This window comes from Rhipicephalus sanguineus, chromosome 1 (genome assembly GCF_013339695.2).
Source record: "Rhipicephalus sanguineus isolate Rsan-2018 chromosome 1, BIME_Rsan_1.4, whole genome shotgun sequence".
NCBI lineage: Eukaryota > Metazoa > Arthropoda > Arachnida > Ixodida > Ixodidae > Rhipicephalus > Rhipicephalus sanguineus.
Genome location: NC_051176.1, coordinates 63296684 through 63310435, shown reverse-complemented (window position 1 = coordinate 63310435; position 13752 = coordinate 63296684). Strand labels below are relative to the sequence as shown.

Here is a 13752-nt window from a genome sequence, read left to right as displayed (position 1 = left end):
ATAAACACCCGCACACTGCGCCACCTGGCCCATGAATAGCCGCATGCCCATGCCTACTTCTGCATTGTGATCATGGGGCCCGTACGGGGCCCGAAACGTCAATGCTTTGTTCATTTTTCATATTTACTTTGGCGAGTGTATGTTTTCTGTACCAGTATGCTCCCTCGCCAGACGAGTGTCCATCAGACGCTTGATTATGTTGGGATTATGCGTCTAGGTCTCAAAAGAGCCTTCTCCCCTTTTTCCTCTGCTCATCCGAAGATTGTTAAGCGCGGCATTGTAAGAGCTTGCATGAAGGCGGCGCTTGACAGGTCCTGTGACCACCAAGTTGAAGCAACTTTTTGTTAGCAAGTAGCACGTCGGAAGCTTGCAGGTTTAACGTCGCCGAAAGCCTCGTAGCAGGCTTTAAAGGGACACTAAAGGCAAATATTAAGTCCACGTTGATTGTTGAAATAGCGGTCCAGAAACCTCGTAGTGCTACTTTTATGCCAAGGAAGTGCTTATTTTGAAATAAAATCACGTTTTAGTGGTCTGCATCGCGTTAGCGCACTTCAAATCACCCGCCTGAAATCAGACTTTCATACGTCACTGCTGCCGTGCCCAACGTTGCCCACCTCTACTGCGCGGTCGCCGACACTATAGTAGCAGCAGAGCGAAAGTAGCGGGACCCACAGCAGCAACAACGGCCATCGAAGCTTGCCTCAATCGCCGCAATGGATGTGGACGAAGAACGTGACAACGAGACATTCGCTCGCGACGCTGGGCTCCAACTCAGCGACTTGAGCCCCGATGAACGCGGTATGCTGCTGAGGGCTCGTAGTGCCGGCGTCGTTGCATTCGGCATTTTGTCGAACTTTCTATCAGAGCGACTTTCACGAGCGTGCAAAACACACGCGGCAGTACGCGGTACCGAAACTACCACTGAGACGCGACCGTGTGAGCGAAGCAGGGCGCCGGGCGAAGCGCAGTTCGGCGAAAACGGAACCTTTGAACCACGCGCGCTCTTCCCCATGGCAACGCCAAAGAGGTTCTTTTTTCCATGAATCAAACAGAAACGAACAAGCAGCATTTTATTACGTCTGTTGATGCACGGAAGGTTCTTTTTTTATTGCAGCTAGTTTGATTACTAGTGATTCATTGTATTCAGACTCTCCCACGTCATCGGCATCACTTCCAAAATGTCCCACTCGTGGCGCTCATCGTGTGATACATTTAGCTTAATTTCTCGGTAGGCAGGGCACTGCTGTTGATAATATTGCTGTTTTAGACGTCATACATTGAGCTTTCACTCTGACATAAATTGTTATTTGCCTTTAGTGTCCCTTTAAAAACAAGCGCTCAGCAGCTGTTCAATCCGAGACACACTCGCAGCAAACCGCAGCGGTTATTCCTTATGTGCACAAGGTAGCGCACAATCTCAAGAAAGTGGTCGGCAGGGCAGGCGTTAGGTTGTTGTTTTCTGCCCGAAATAAGCTTGGTAGCCTGTGTCAGCAAGTCGCTCGGGAGATGGAGAACAAGAGAAGATGCAATAAGAAGCACAGGCAGAAGTTTCTTTAATGCTAGCTGTGACGGTGTTTTGCGTAAGACTCCTGTTTCCTGTGGGAGTTACTATGTTAGTCAAACGGGGCGGTGCGCTATAATGACTGCACCGTTTGACCAACAAATCGACTATCTTTATAGTCAATTCTCTCTTCATTGTAGTGATTGCGGTTGCCATCCATCTTTTAAAGATACGATATTCCTGTCAAAATACCATGACGAACAACGCGCGCGTGTCATTTATGAGACTTACCATTTCCACATTAGCAGCGAGGCATGTGTAAGCCTGCCCTCGATTTCCCTCCCTTTCGAAGGTGATACAATTTCTGTCCCATTTATCACTTTGTTGCCGCTGCGCAGGCTGAGTGTTCATTTTTTTTTTCATTGCCTCAGTGGTGCAGTATATATGCGCTGACGGGAAGCATAAATGCATTTTGTTGTTAGTCAGCGCTATCGCCTGTGTCCTTTCTTGTCCCGTCTTTTTAGCGCTGTTTTTGCGCTCGTAATCATGAACCATCCAGCCCAAATGCGTACCCTACTCCATCCAGCAGTTGCAATCCTGACGGTAAACAGCTCAGTGGCGATTTGTTTGGTGGGTACAGGTAATTGATGGAAGACCTTCTCTTTCCGGCTTTTTGATTGCTCTTGTGCTTCATTGCCGTGTTCAATAATTGCTGGGGTTTAACGTCCCAAAACCACGATATTATGAGGGACGCCGTAATGGAGGGCTCCGGAAATTTTGACCACTTGGAGTTCTTTAACGTGCAGGTAAATCTTAAGTACCTCAAGCATTTTCGCCTCCACCGAAAATGCGGCCGCCGCGGCCGGGATTCGATCCCGCGACCTTCGGGTCAGCAGTCGAGCACCATAACCACTAGACCACCGTGGCGGGTGATTGCCGTGTTTTATCGTCACTAATGGTCAGGGCCGAAAAAACTTTTTTTTTTTTGCTTTTTCATAGCAGTGTTCAAAAGGGCTGCTATTCTTCATGCGGAAAAAATTCACGATTCTGAGGTGGGATGCAAGTTTGCAGTTTTCAAATTTTCACATGTGGCGCCAGGAGGCGAGGTTCTCACGGGTTGAAGTCGAGGCACTTTCTGGAGCTTGCGGCATACGTGACTGGACTACATGGTTGATCTCTACTGGTGACATGCAAAATAATAACGCAACAAGCCGATGTCTTCGCTTCTGAAACGGGAATACCTATAGGATACACTTAAAGGCAAGCAGGGCCTGTGCATTGAATTTCATGAAGAGAGCTGACTTTACGATGACTAGTGAGCATGAGTAGTTAGTTGAGCAATTAATAAAATTCTATTATAGAATGAGCTCTTTTTTTAGATGTGCACTATGGGGGAATCAACTTAAAATCATGTAAATACTGTAAATATACAACTTGCAGCACTACACAAATTTTCATTTGGTTGTGCTGTCAAAGCACTGGGAATTGTGTTACTTGCTTGTGTACGATTGCAAATCTATAATGCACATTTTTGTACCATGCAGAACTCGAGGCTGGCAAGATCATAAAAAAGAAGCATCACAAGAAGAAAGCACGTGTGCCCAAATCTCTGGACATGAAGAACCTAATGGATGCCCTGCCCACCATGGTTGAAAGGAAAGCTTCTAAGCCAGGGTGGGTGTCTCTTGGGTTTGCCTGGGCGAAATTGCGGTCAGCCTAGCTTTGTACCGCTTTTTGGGACGGCAAAACAAGCACAAGGCCTTTCAGCCTTGTGCTTGTTTTTCCAATGCAGGTGTACTCGTAAGATTGTATTGCTTGGTTTCTTGCGAGCGAAACACCTTGGACCAAACTGTGAGCTAAATCTCTTGTATGGAGTAGGCTTGATGTGACATTTGAAGATGGCTTGTTGGTGCCGTGAAGCCTTGTTGGCCGCTTAACGACAAGCAAGGCATTGATTGCACGCTATATTGTGTCTCGTCACATTTCAGGAAGATGCGACGAAAGCCTCGCGCATCCAAAAGTTTTCAAGTGAACAAGAAGTTACTGTGAGTTTTTTGAATGTCTATTTATTGATATTGGCTCTCGTCGGCCATAAGATGAAGATGGCTAGACTCTCGCCATTTTCATCTTAGCGCGCCCGATCTTGCACTGTGCGTGCCTGTGCATGACTATGATTGGCTTCGTAGATGATTTGTGTTTTTTTAATACTTTGTCTACCAAATATACTGTTTTTGCAAAATTGTCGCTGTCGTTCGCAAAGCTAAGCAGTAAAATCAGCAGTTCAAGAAATACTAAACAAACGTATAACAACATAAGTTTCTGTTCTGTTACTTCGACAAGAATGAACTGTGCTGCATATTATTGCAGGACTGGTCGGACATCGGGCACGGTTCTTGAGCACCGTTTTTTTAATGATCGCCCTTCATATTGCATATCGTTTGTACGATACAACCCGCTGTTTTACGGAAGGTGTAACATCACCACAAGGACGCCACCGCGTCCTTTTTGATGCAGTGTCCATTGAATGTTCGAGATTTGAAGGGCAGGGGCGGAGTACAATTTACTTCTCATCCGTGTGAATACCGCTACATCAACTGCAGCGATCACTGTGTTGGGCCTAGCTACGAGGCTCATCATGAGACAAACACATCATATTGAAATATAATAACAATAAAGGGAAGCGAAAACAAAACCGGTGGCTTGCGGAGGTCTGTTCAGGAGTGGTGCTTATATGTTATGCACTTTACCGGACAGGGCTGTACCTGACCGCTTACATATGTTTGTTCGCCAACCTGGCATATCCGATTGCCATTTGACTGCGTGGAGTAGTGGGCATTCTGGACATATTGCGGCACTTGCCGACTTGTAACGTAACACAAACGACTTGAAGAGTCCGCAGCAAGGACCTTGAAGATGCGCGTCGCATACTTCAAGGTCCTGTTTATGTAGTTATTAGTGCAACAAAAAAAAAGTCACAGTTTCGCCTCAAGCGCGAAGCAATGAATGCGATAGCAAGAAATTGGAATGTCACAGAAAGAACGGCAAGCAGCTAGAAGCTTGCTGCGCGCTGCTCAAGCACAAATGACGCAGGAAAAAAAACACACAAGGCGAGTGCGAACCAACAACTGTCACAGCTCGACACTTGCAGCGCGCTGCTCAAACATGAAGGAGACACGAAAAGAACGCACAGGTATACATAGGACGAGAGCGAACTGTCACAGTAGTTAGTTCAACTAACCCCTAGTTTGGCTCTTCTAGCTAGGAGATCACTCCTTTCGCAGAAGCGGCCGCTGCAGCGAGCGAAGTGGCCTTCGTGTGGTTTATAGCTTCAACGCAAACGGCGTTGAAAGCGCAAGACGCACAAAACTCCCCCTCAAGAGATAATCGCGCGAGCACGGTCGACCACGCCCTGTATGTGAAAGTACAAGTCGAAGGCGCACATTCCAACTCCGGCGAAACACTAGACAGCTTTAGAAATGGAGACCCAAGAAATTTGCGAGCCGCCAAGACGCATGCGCAGAACGCAAGCCATTCTCGGACTCTTGCGCTCGCGCTGTCCCAATAAAGTCCCTTAATATATAGAAAGTAGCGACACTGTCCTCCATATCCTCTCCAAAGTGTCCAACCCTCCTCTCCCAAGTGTCCAAACCTTATCTATATCCTCTCCCAAACGGCCACCGTGCGGGCGCCGGCCCTATAACTCGGCTCACGCCACTTTCCTATCAAGAATGCTATGTCACGCTGATAACGCGCGCGTTTCCCGGGCGACGGCCCGTGAAGCGGGGTGGTGGAAGGCGGGAGAGGAGGGTGCTCGGCGTGGCGGCTCGGTTAAAAGAAAGACGGTACTTTCCCAAAAATATCCAGGGACTTTATGTCCCAAGACCCTGCAGCTCCTTCCTTTGGGTGGCAAACAAAACCGCGGAGCGCGCAATTTCAAGAGAAGAAAGTAAAGACGGCGCTGAGCAGTGGCCCGTGAAGCCACGGCTCGAGTCCCCTGCGGGCGTCGATTCTGGTCACTAAGATAAAACTTCATTTGGCTCTAGTTGGTACATATTCCTGAGGCTAAAGTTACAGCGCAAACGCACTTCTTTGTCCTTCTTACTTCTTCTTTACCTCTTTGTCCCTGCACCCATCTGAATGTAATTTCATGTCTTCGCGTATCTAATGTACTATCATCCTTGTTACACGTTTTGGTTTAGAGCTACTGTTCAGTGCGCATGTGTGGTAGGTTTGCCTTGGGCTTATATATGCATTGGCCTATGAATGAATAAAGCCGTTGTTAGTCAGCGCTTGTGTCGTACGTTTCTTTTCTTCGTGGATGTCGTGTGCGTTTGCGCCGTAATTTTAGCCTCATGATTCTGGTCGCGGTGTAACATATATAGTCCGATTCTGGTTCAGCCGATTCTGGTTCAGCCGTCTTGTTCCTTCCCTCCTGTGGCATAAGTCTACAAGAGCCAAAGTGTTCCCACTAGCCCGCGCCACCACGAGCCTCTGGACGCTCTTTTTCCTTGGCCGACTGGCCACAAGTGGCGTGGCGCTACAACCTCAAAATGGAAAACTAGCGTGGGTCGGCAGCGATACGACGCAAACGCAGCGTGGACAACGATGCAGCATGGCCCGCGTCTCGCATAATTTTAATTTCGCCACGTGTGGCGTCCTGTGCGTTTCACCCAACGCCGCGTGCGTTTTTATTTTGCCGTTATTATCCTGCAGAACGAATGAGGCATGGCGTAATTGTCTTGGGCAGCAAGCTGCGGTGTGAGGGGTCGCGGGTTCGAAACCCCGGTTGAGCGCTTCAGAATTTTTTCTTCTAAATTATATTTGTGGCTTTTATATATATATATATATATATATATATATATATATATATATATATATATATATTCATACACATTTCCGGGACATGACGGCGACGCAAAAATCTGCCGAGAGTGTCCATAAAATTGATATCGCAATAAAACGGCACGTTAGATTCCCGTTCACCTTTTGTTGGTTGACATCGCAATAAAGGAGCAGAAAATCCGCAGATCTACCTAAAAAACGCCAAATTGTTCGACAACGCCACACATTCAAGCACCAGCACGCACACTCCAAGCCGTCACACACATTACAGGAAGGAGGAAAGCGCCGGTTGCCAGACCTGTCCTCTCCCGGTGAACAGGTCTGTAGGCATACATTCTTAAGTCAGTTCGCCAAGACAGCCAATGCAGAAAAAACATGACTGATCCCTCCGTCATAGGAGTCCGTATAACACGAAAGTGAAACGTGTCTTCACAGAAGTAGTGCTCATTGTGTAGTGATATATGAGAGCTTGCACAATGTCTCTTGATGTTTGGCAGCTATAGCACCGCTTGACGTGGATGCACCCATGTTGACGCATATACCTGGACCCAGCGTATCCTGAATCCCGCGCAAAGATGATATCAACATCATCATCATCAGCCTGTCTACGCCCACTGCAGGGCAAAGGACTCTCCCATGTTCCGCCAATCAACCCGGTCCTGTGCTTTCTGCTGCCACGTTATACCTACAAACTTCTTAATCTCATCTACCCACCTAATTTTCTCTCTCACCCTCACGCGTTTACCATCTCTTGGAATCCAGTCAATTACCCTTAATGACCACCGGTTATCCTGCCGACGTGCTACGTGCCCAGCCCATGTCAATTTCTTCTTCTTGATTTTAATAATAATATCTGGGGTTTAACGTCCCAAAACCACGATATGATTATGAGAGACGCCGTAGTGGAGGGCTCTGGAAATTTCGACCACCTGGGGTTCTTTAACGTGCACCTAAATCTAAGTACACGGGCCTCAAACATTTTCGCCTCCATCGAAAATGCAGCCGCCGCAGCCGGGATTCGATCCCGCGACCTTCGGGTCAGCAGTCGAGCGCCATAACCACTAGACCACCGTGGCGGGGCTCTTCTTGATTTTAACTATGATATCCTTAACCCTCGTTTGTTCCCTGACCCGCTCTGCTCTCGCTGTTATATACCTTCCTCTTGAGAGATAGTGGTAGACTACCATTCATGATTTGATAATGCTCGCTGAATGAGCTCCATCCCATGCTTATTCTTCTAGTTATTTCGCTCTCATGGTTCGGCTCCGCGGTTACTACCTGTCCTAAGTAGACGTACACCTTTACAACTTCCAGTGTCTCGCCACCTATCGCAAAGTGCTGTTCTCTGCCAAGATTGTTCCAGATTACTTTAGTTTTATGCATATTAATTTTCAGACCTACTCTTCTACTTTCCGTATCCAGTTCAGTAATCATGAGCTGTAATTCGTCTCCCGCGTTACTCATCAACAAGCACATAATAAACTCGATATGGACTTCTTGAAAGCATCGTCAATTAAGGAGAGAAATGGCACGGTGTGCGTTCCCGAGTAATAGCCCTGGTAACCGACGCCTGTGCTCATGCACGCACTACCACACTTCAGCAACAAGGGAGGCAGAGGTTCGTAGCTTAAGCCGCGAACGCGCGCAGGCGTTCCACGTCGCGCTGGCCTTTTTGCTCTTTCTCTCTCCACCAAGGCACGAGATTCGTCCGTCGACATTGTTGCCTTTCTGTAGCGCTTATTGCAGTAGTTTTATTAGTCGGTGCTATCGCACTCGAAGCAGTCAGCGGCGAAACACCGTGGGTGCATGTGGAAGCTGCACTACTCCGACAACGAACCGTCATACGCCTACACGAAGCAAAAGGCAAAGAACGTAACTACTTAACCGCGTCTAGGGCGACTTCCCGGTGATAGCGCGGCCAGTGGGTTTCGCTGGCATCGAGACGCTTTAACCATGGCCTTCGAGACTGAGCGCCGGCGCGCAACCTCCGAGGCCATGCTTTAACTGCGTCATCGCCGAATCGTTCTCCATCGGCACTAGTTAGTGTCATGCCGCATTACTTCACTTCCTCGCTCACAGGCGGCGGCACCACACTGCCCCGCCTAGCCCCGCCAACAGAGAACCGCGTGAGAGAGAATGTGTGAGAGATATAAGGCGTGTTTGTGGAGTGGCGTGCATCTGCCTCGGTAGTTTCGTCGGTAGAGCGCCGGGCGCTTATCGTCGCCGCCAAGAAGTCGTAGGTTCGATTCCCGGCATGGGAAAGTTTTTCTTACAGTTTTTCTTTCTCATCCGTTAACGTCCATTTTATCAACGTCATATCCGTGACGGAAATACGTCACTAAAGTCTTGGTGGACGAGGGCATAAAACACTTTTGTGTTAAAAAAGTTACTGTTTCGCAGCAAGGGCGAAGCAATGAATGCTATAGCAAGAAAAGCGGCCCGTGATAGACGCGCTGCTACGCTGCAGAAACATCTCCTTCCGGCAGCAACTACCGCACGAGCAGACAGCGGAAGGGCAAGGTTCTTCCTGCGCAAATATTAGAAGAAGCGAACGAGCTGGCCGACGACTTTTAAATGCGCCCGTTGCGCTCCTCGCGCCATCTCGCTGGTAATGAAGAAACGCTTATAAGCGCCTGCCGTCTCTGAGTCCTGCCAGTGGTAAAGGGTTTGTATATAAGGCTCGCCGTTAGCTACCTAAAGGATCTGCGCTTTGTGGCGTAGTGGTTAGCTCCACGCGCTGCGGAACGAGAGGTCGCTGGTTCGATTCCGCGCTTCGGAAGCATTTTTCTGAATTATTTTTCTTTGGGACTTATATATATATATATATATATATATATATATATATATATATATATATACATACATACAGTGCATGACGGCGGCGACGGCGACGGCAAAAACCAGCCGAGACTGACCATATAATTGCTGTCGCAATAAAAAACTTTAACGCATCAGCTGACACCAGCAAGCTAAGCTCCAGTATTCTTCGATCCATAACAAGAAGCCTTTCTAGCACGAATTAACTTTAACGGAGGCAACTCAGCATCAAGTCTCCATCGCGTGCGTATTTTTTTTTCACAGCTTAATAGCGCGCACGGCAGCATACATGTCGTATTTCAATCAATCAATCAATCAATCAATCAATCAATCAATTTATTTCCTTTCAATAGGCAGCTGCCTTCCGACATAACTGTTGGTAGAGAATAGACAGTTTTAGTTTCACGTACGTGGCGCTCCTGCGTGCCTTGCGAACGCGCGTGAGATCTTCGCGCTTGCGTTGTGTGCTCTACGTATGTGAAAGTCCTACGGGGCGCTCTCGCGAGGTCACGAAGCTATTGACAGAGGGCAGGCCGGCAGTTTTCAAGATGGTGGCACACCGAAAGAACTCTCCGAGCGGTGCTCCGCGCCTAACGTTTTCGAAAAGTGACGACTAGGATGTGCTTCGTGACGTTCGTGAGTGCAACCCAATGGAAGCCAGGATGCAGTATCGATTGAGATGGACTGAAGTCGCCGTGCGCCTGTCGGCGGCAAGGGAAAAAGTGTCAGTGCCCGTACCTTCCCGCACGTGATGTGCGCGATCGCGTGAACAGTAGCATGCAGCTCTGATTTTCAGTTGCGTCTCCACGTCGTCCGCGTCGATCCTCCGCGTCGTCCGCTGAGCCCCTAAATACTGTTGCTCTGTCTTCGTTATGAGGACGTCGTCAATTCCAGCTCAAGACAACACTCAACAAATGTGGGTCACAGTGCACGCTCAGAGGCATTTTTCTGCTCGAATGTACGCGGCGACCGTTATGTCTGCCGTGCGTCTCTACGTGCGCTCCTGTGCGTGTGTCTTCTGCGCACTGAGCGTCCCACGTTGAACATGAGACCGAGCGTCTCCCGCTCGCCGACGGCCTCTTTGCTTTTTCCAGAACAAGACTGGCTAGGAAACGCTCAAAAAGTGCGTTCGACATGAGTAAACGGAATTCGTCTTCTGGCCTCCGTGTTGGTCGCGTTCGACTACCGGCGCTCGTTTTGCCGCCGAATACGCAACACCATGCGACAATCTGCACCGCTCGCCTTGCAACAAAAACGCGCTTCTTCGAGTTGAATGTTTCGCTGTAGTACTAAAGTATGTGGAAGCTCCGTGGCGCGGCGTCTGCGTACGTGAGACTATAAACATAGCGGACGCGTGCCGCGTGACGTACGCAGGGTTCTCACGTTTGCGTACGCATAGAATCCACGTACGTGAAATTAAAACTGTCTAATGTAAACTAACCTATTGTATCGTTCACTTGAAGCGGTGCCATCAGAACGGGCTTGGCGGTGGTATTCTAATGGAAAAGTTGGTAGTACATATGCTGGATGGTGCATACTACGGCTCATTTATTGCTGAACTGAGGTGAGCGTGCATAGACTGACTGGTTCTGACATTGTATCTAAACGAGAGAAGTGAGAAGCAGACAGGTTGACGAAATGAATTGAAACTCCCGAAGAAAGGAAACACCGACTCGATTCTGATACCGAGCCCATGAGAAACGCGCAGCCTGATGAAGGTCCCGGACAGTGACAACTCCGCCTCAACACAGGCGGACTCTGTGGGTCAAGGAACCGTGTTAGCGCCCTCTACTTCATGCTAAGACTTAGTTCAACCGTCAGCCATTGTTTTTCTTTGTCTTATTCACAAACTGTTTCACAAATAAACAGCTTGCCTGTGCTGAATGTTGTAAAAGTGCTTCATCCTTGGACCACGGTGTTAGCAGCCCTGCATTTATGATACTCAACATGTATAGCTTCATTACACGCTTGGGATTTAGATTCTGAAGAGGATTGTTCGTGGCCAGTGCGAAGCCATTTAAAAATCAGCTGTTGACATGTGGTGTGCTCTGATATTGTTTTGAGGGATTTCACAGCTTTGATATCTGTGGCAGTGGCGAACTTGCTCAAGGTTCGCAGTAGTGTCTTCAGGCAGATGACATCATGCCGGAGTTTGCATTGGAGGCGAGAGACTGGACTTGAACGTATCGTGTAGCTTTTTACTATTGTGGCTAAAACCATGCTTCTGCATTTCCCTGTGGTAGGCTGGTGTATATTGAATTGCGCTGTTGCTGTCATACGCTAGAGTGAGAGGAGGAAAGAAGGCGGATGCTGTTGGCACACACAGGGGATGTGGAAGAGCGATCCTAGCCAAATACAGACCGGCCGAAGGCGTGGGCGTGCGGCGCCTCCCTATATTTACGTAGCCGAACAGTGATTCATGTCCTTCACAGCGTGAGCGAAAGCATATGTCATGGCATCCTGGCAGATCGGTTCCCACCTCAAAAACGTACTGTGGGTTCCCCATTGAATGGTTGCTTACCTTTCCCCTCGCCCGTTCCTTTCATTCTCGCGTGTGATGACATCAGCAGCATTCAAAATACGTGGCAGGCTGACGAGTGCCCTCACGAGCCTCGTCAGCAAAGGGTATTTTGCTTAGTTTTCGGCATTCTTTTACGGACGCATTTTGCCGATACCTATCCAGTAAACCATCTAAATGTACAGATAATGACTCCAAGCTAAGTTTTCTAACTTTGTCAGGACACGTCACTTAAAGGGATGACTTGAGGTGCATATCTAATAATAATATCTGAGGTTTAACGTCCCAAAACCACGATATGATTATGAGAGACGCCGTAGTGGAGGGCTTCGGAAATTTCGACCACCTGGGGTTCGTTAACGTGCACCTAAATCTAAGTACACGGACCTCAGACATTTTCGCCTCCATCGAAAATGCAGCCGCCGCGGCGGGGATTCGATCCCGCGACCTTCGGGTCAGCAGTCGAGTGCCATAACTACTAGACCACAGTGGCGGGGCTTGAGGTGCATATCTAGCAAGCTGTCTGAAGGGCTCTCTTGAATATTCGGGAATGGATGCCCAAGGGTCCAAGCGCAACAGATGCGCAACAGAATGGCTTCAAATGGGAAGTTGATTGAGAAGATACTGTGCGCACTCGACGTAAAATAGTCTTGCCCCATGTTTGAGGGCCGCTTCCTTCTCCGTGCGCGACGATGCAATTACTGCCTCGGTGGCAGCATGTTCAGTATTTGCACTCCAGCTCTGAGAACATTCCGCGTTGAAGAAGGTGTGTTGAAACCCTGGACTTGTCTAAGAAATCTTTAGTAACATTTGGGCAAATAGTTTGGGAAAACTCTGGGCACTCGGGTGCTCCTAGTTAACTGTAGGCTAGCCTTCGCACGCAACATTTACAATGTAGTGCTTTGACAATGAACTAGATGTGCCGAGCGCTCGTACGCAAGAGCAAAGGAAACTGAAAACAGGCACGAATGGACTGACGCCGGCCGCAGGGACTACATGTGCACACAGCTGGTTCACCGAGACATTTCGGATATTTTTAGAATAAAAAATCAGGGGAGATTGATAGAACCCAAGCTGTTACGGTAATAGTACGTTATTATAGAAATACTGGAGGCTTGTATAAAGAAAAACAAATTAAGTAGGTAGTTATAATTCTAAACCGCTAGATGAAAGAACACCTGATTATAACAAATGCCTTAGCGCCCCACTTTGAAGAGAATGCCAGTAAAGAGTAATATCAAGATAATCATCATAATGCGGTGCACATGAAAATGTTCTATGAAGCTCTAGATGACGCGTAAGTGAGATGCAGACCTCTGCGGCATTTCTTGTAACTCTACCAATGTTCCAGGCATGCCTTCCTCTGTGCAGGGAGAAGGACATGAAGCACTTGGAGCAGGTTGCGAGCCACCCACAGTTCCAAGCGAATCCCATCGATGCTGTTTTGAACCACCTGCGACAGGCATACAAGCCCTGAAGTCTTCAGAAAATTGTTGCGTACTGTATGCACATTGTTCGCTGCCAGGGCTGTAATGCATTGTGGAGGTTTCCTTGCTATTTATTCTGCCGCTAAATGGATTTTTATTAAAGGTGTCGGCAGCAGTGACTGCCAGAAAGAAAAGCCTTTGTATGCTTCTACTGTGATATCGAATGAGTGTGGCGTGTAGTATCGTGATTAGTATGAACGGGAACTCGCGAGCGCGTGGCAAATAGCTTCAAACCCGACGCGGGGTCTTTCGCGGCGGCCACTGTTGGAAACAATGTAAAAATGGTGCCGCGTTCCCGCTAACTGTTCGCGCTCCCTCCTCGCTGTAGCTTAGGAGAATAGACTGTTGGGCGAGTTGGTAACACATAATGATTGAAAAAAGCGCGAAAAAACGTAGGACAAGGCGAATTTAAATGAAGCATTTAAAGCGTCATTTTTTCGCAGAACGATAGGTGTAGCAGATGTAGCAGAAATAACCTCACGCGAGCTACTTTCAAGTTCGCTGCAGGCTCTGCAGTAGTGTATTCGCGCGGTTGTGTGAGTACGGAACTGTTTTGTGAATTTACTTTATATTGTATGTCTGATGTG

At 48.2% G+C, this 13752-nt stretch overlaps 1 protein-coding gene across 4 annotated transcripts in view; it reads left to right on the top strand.

The window, feature by feature from the left end:
* Window positions 1-13157, top strand: part of LOC119393434 (putative ribosome biogenesis protein slx9-like) — a 77334-nt gene extending 64177 nt beyond the window's left edge. For all 4 annotated transcript variants that reach the window (XM_049414552.1, XM_049414557.1, XM_049414551.1 and 1 more), the window contains exons 4-6: window positions 3046-3175; window positions 3490-3546; window positions 13050-13157. In XM_049414552.1, the coding sequence (XP_049270509.1) occupies window positions 3046-3175; window positions 3490-3546; window positions 13050-13155 (293 nt within the window). In that variant the 3' untranslated portion in view covers window positions 13156-13157. The remainder of the gene's footprint in view (window positions 1-3045; window positions 3176-3489; window positions 3547-13049) is intronic.
* Window positions 13158-13752: the final 595 nt, after the last annotated feature.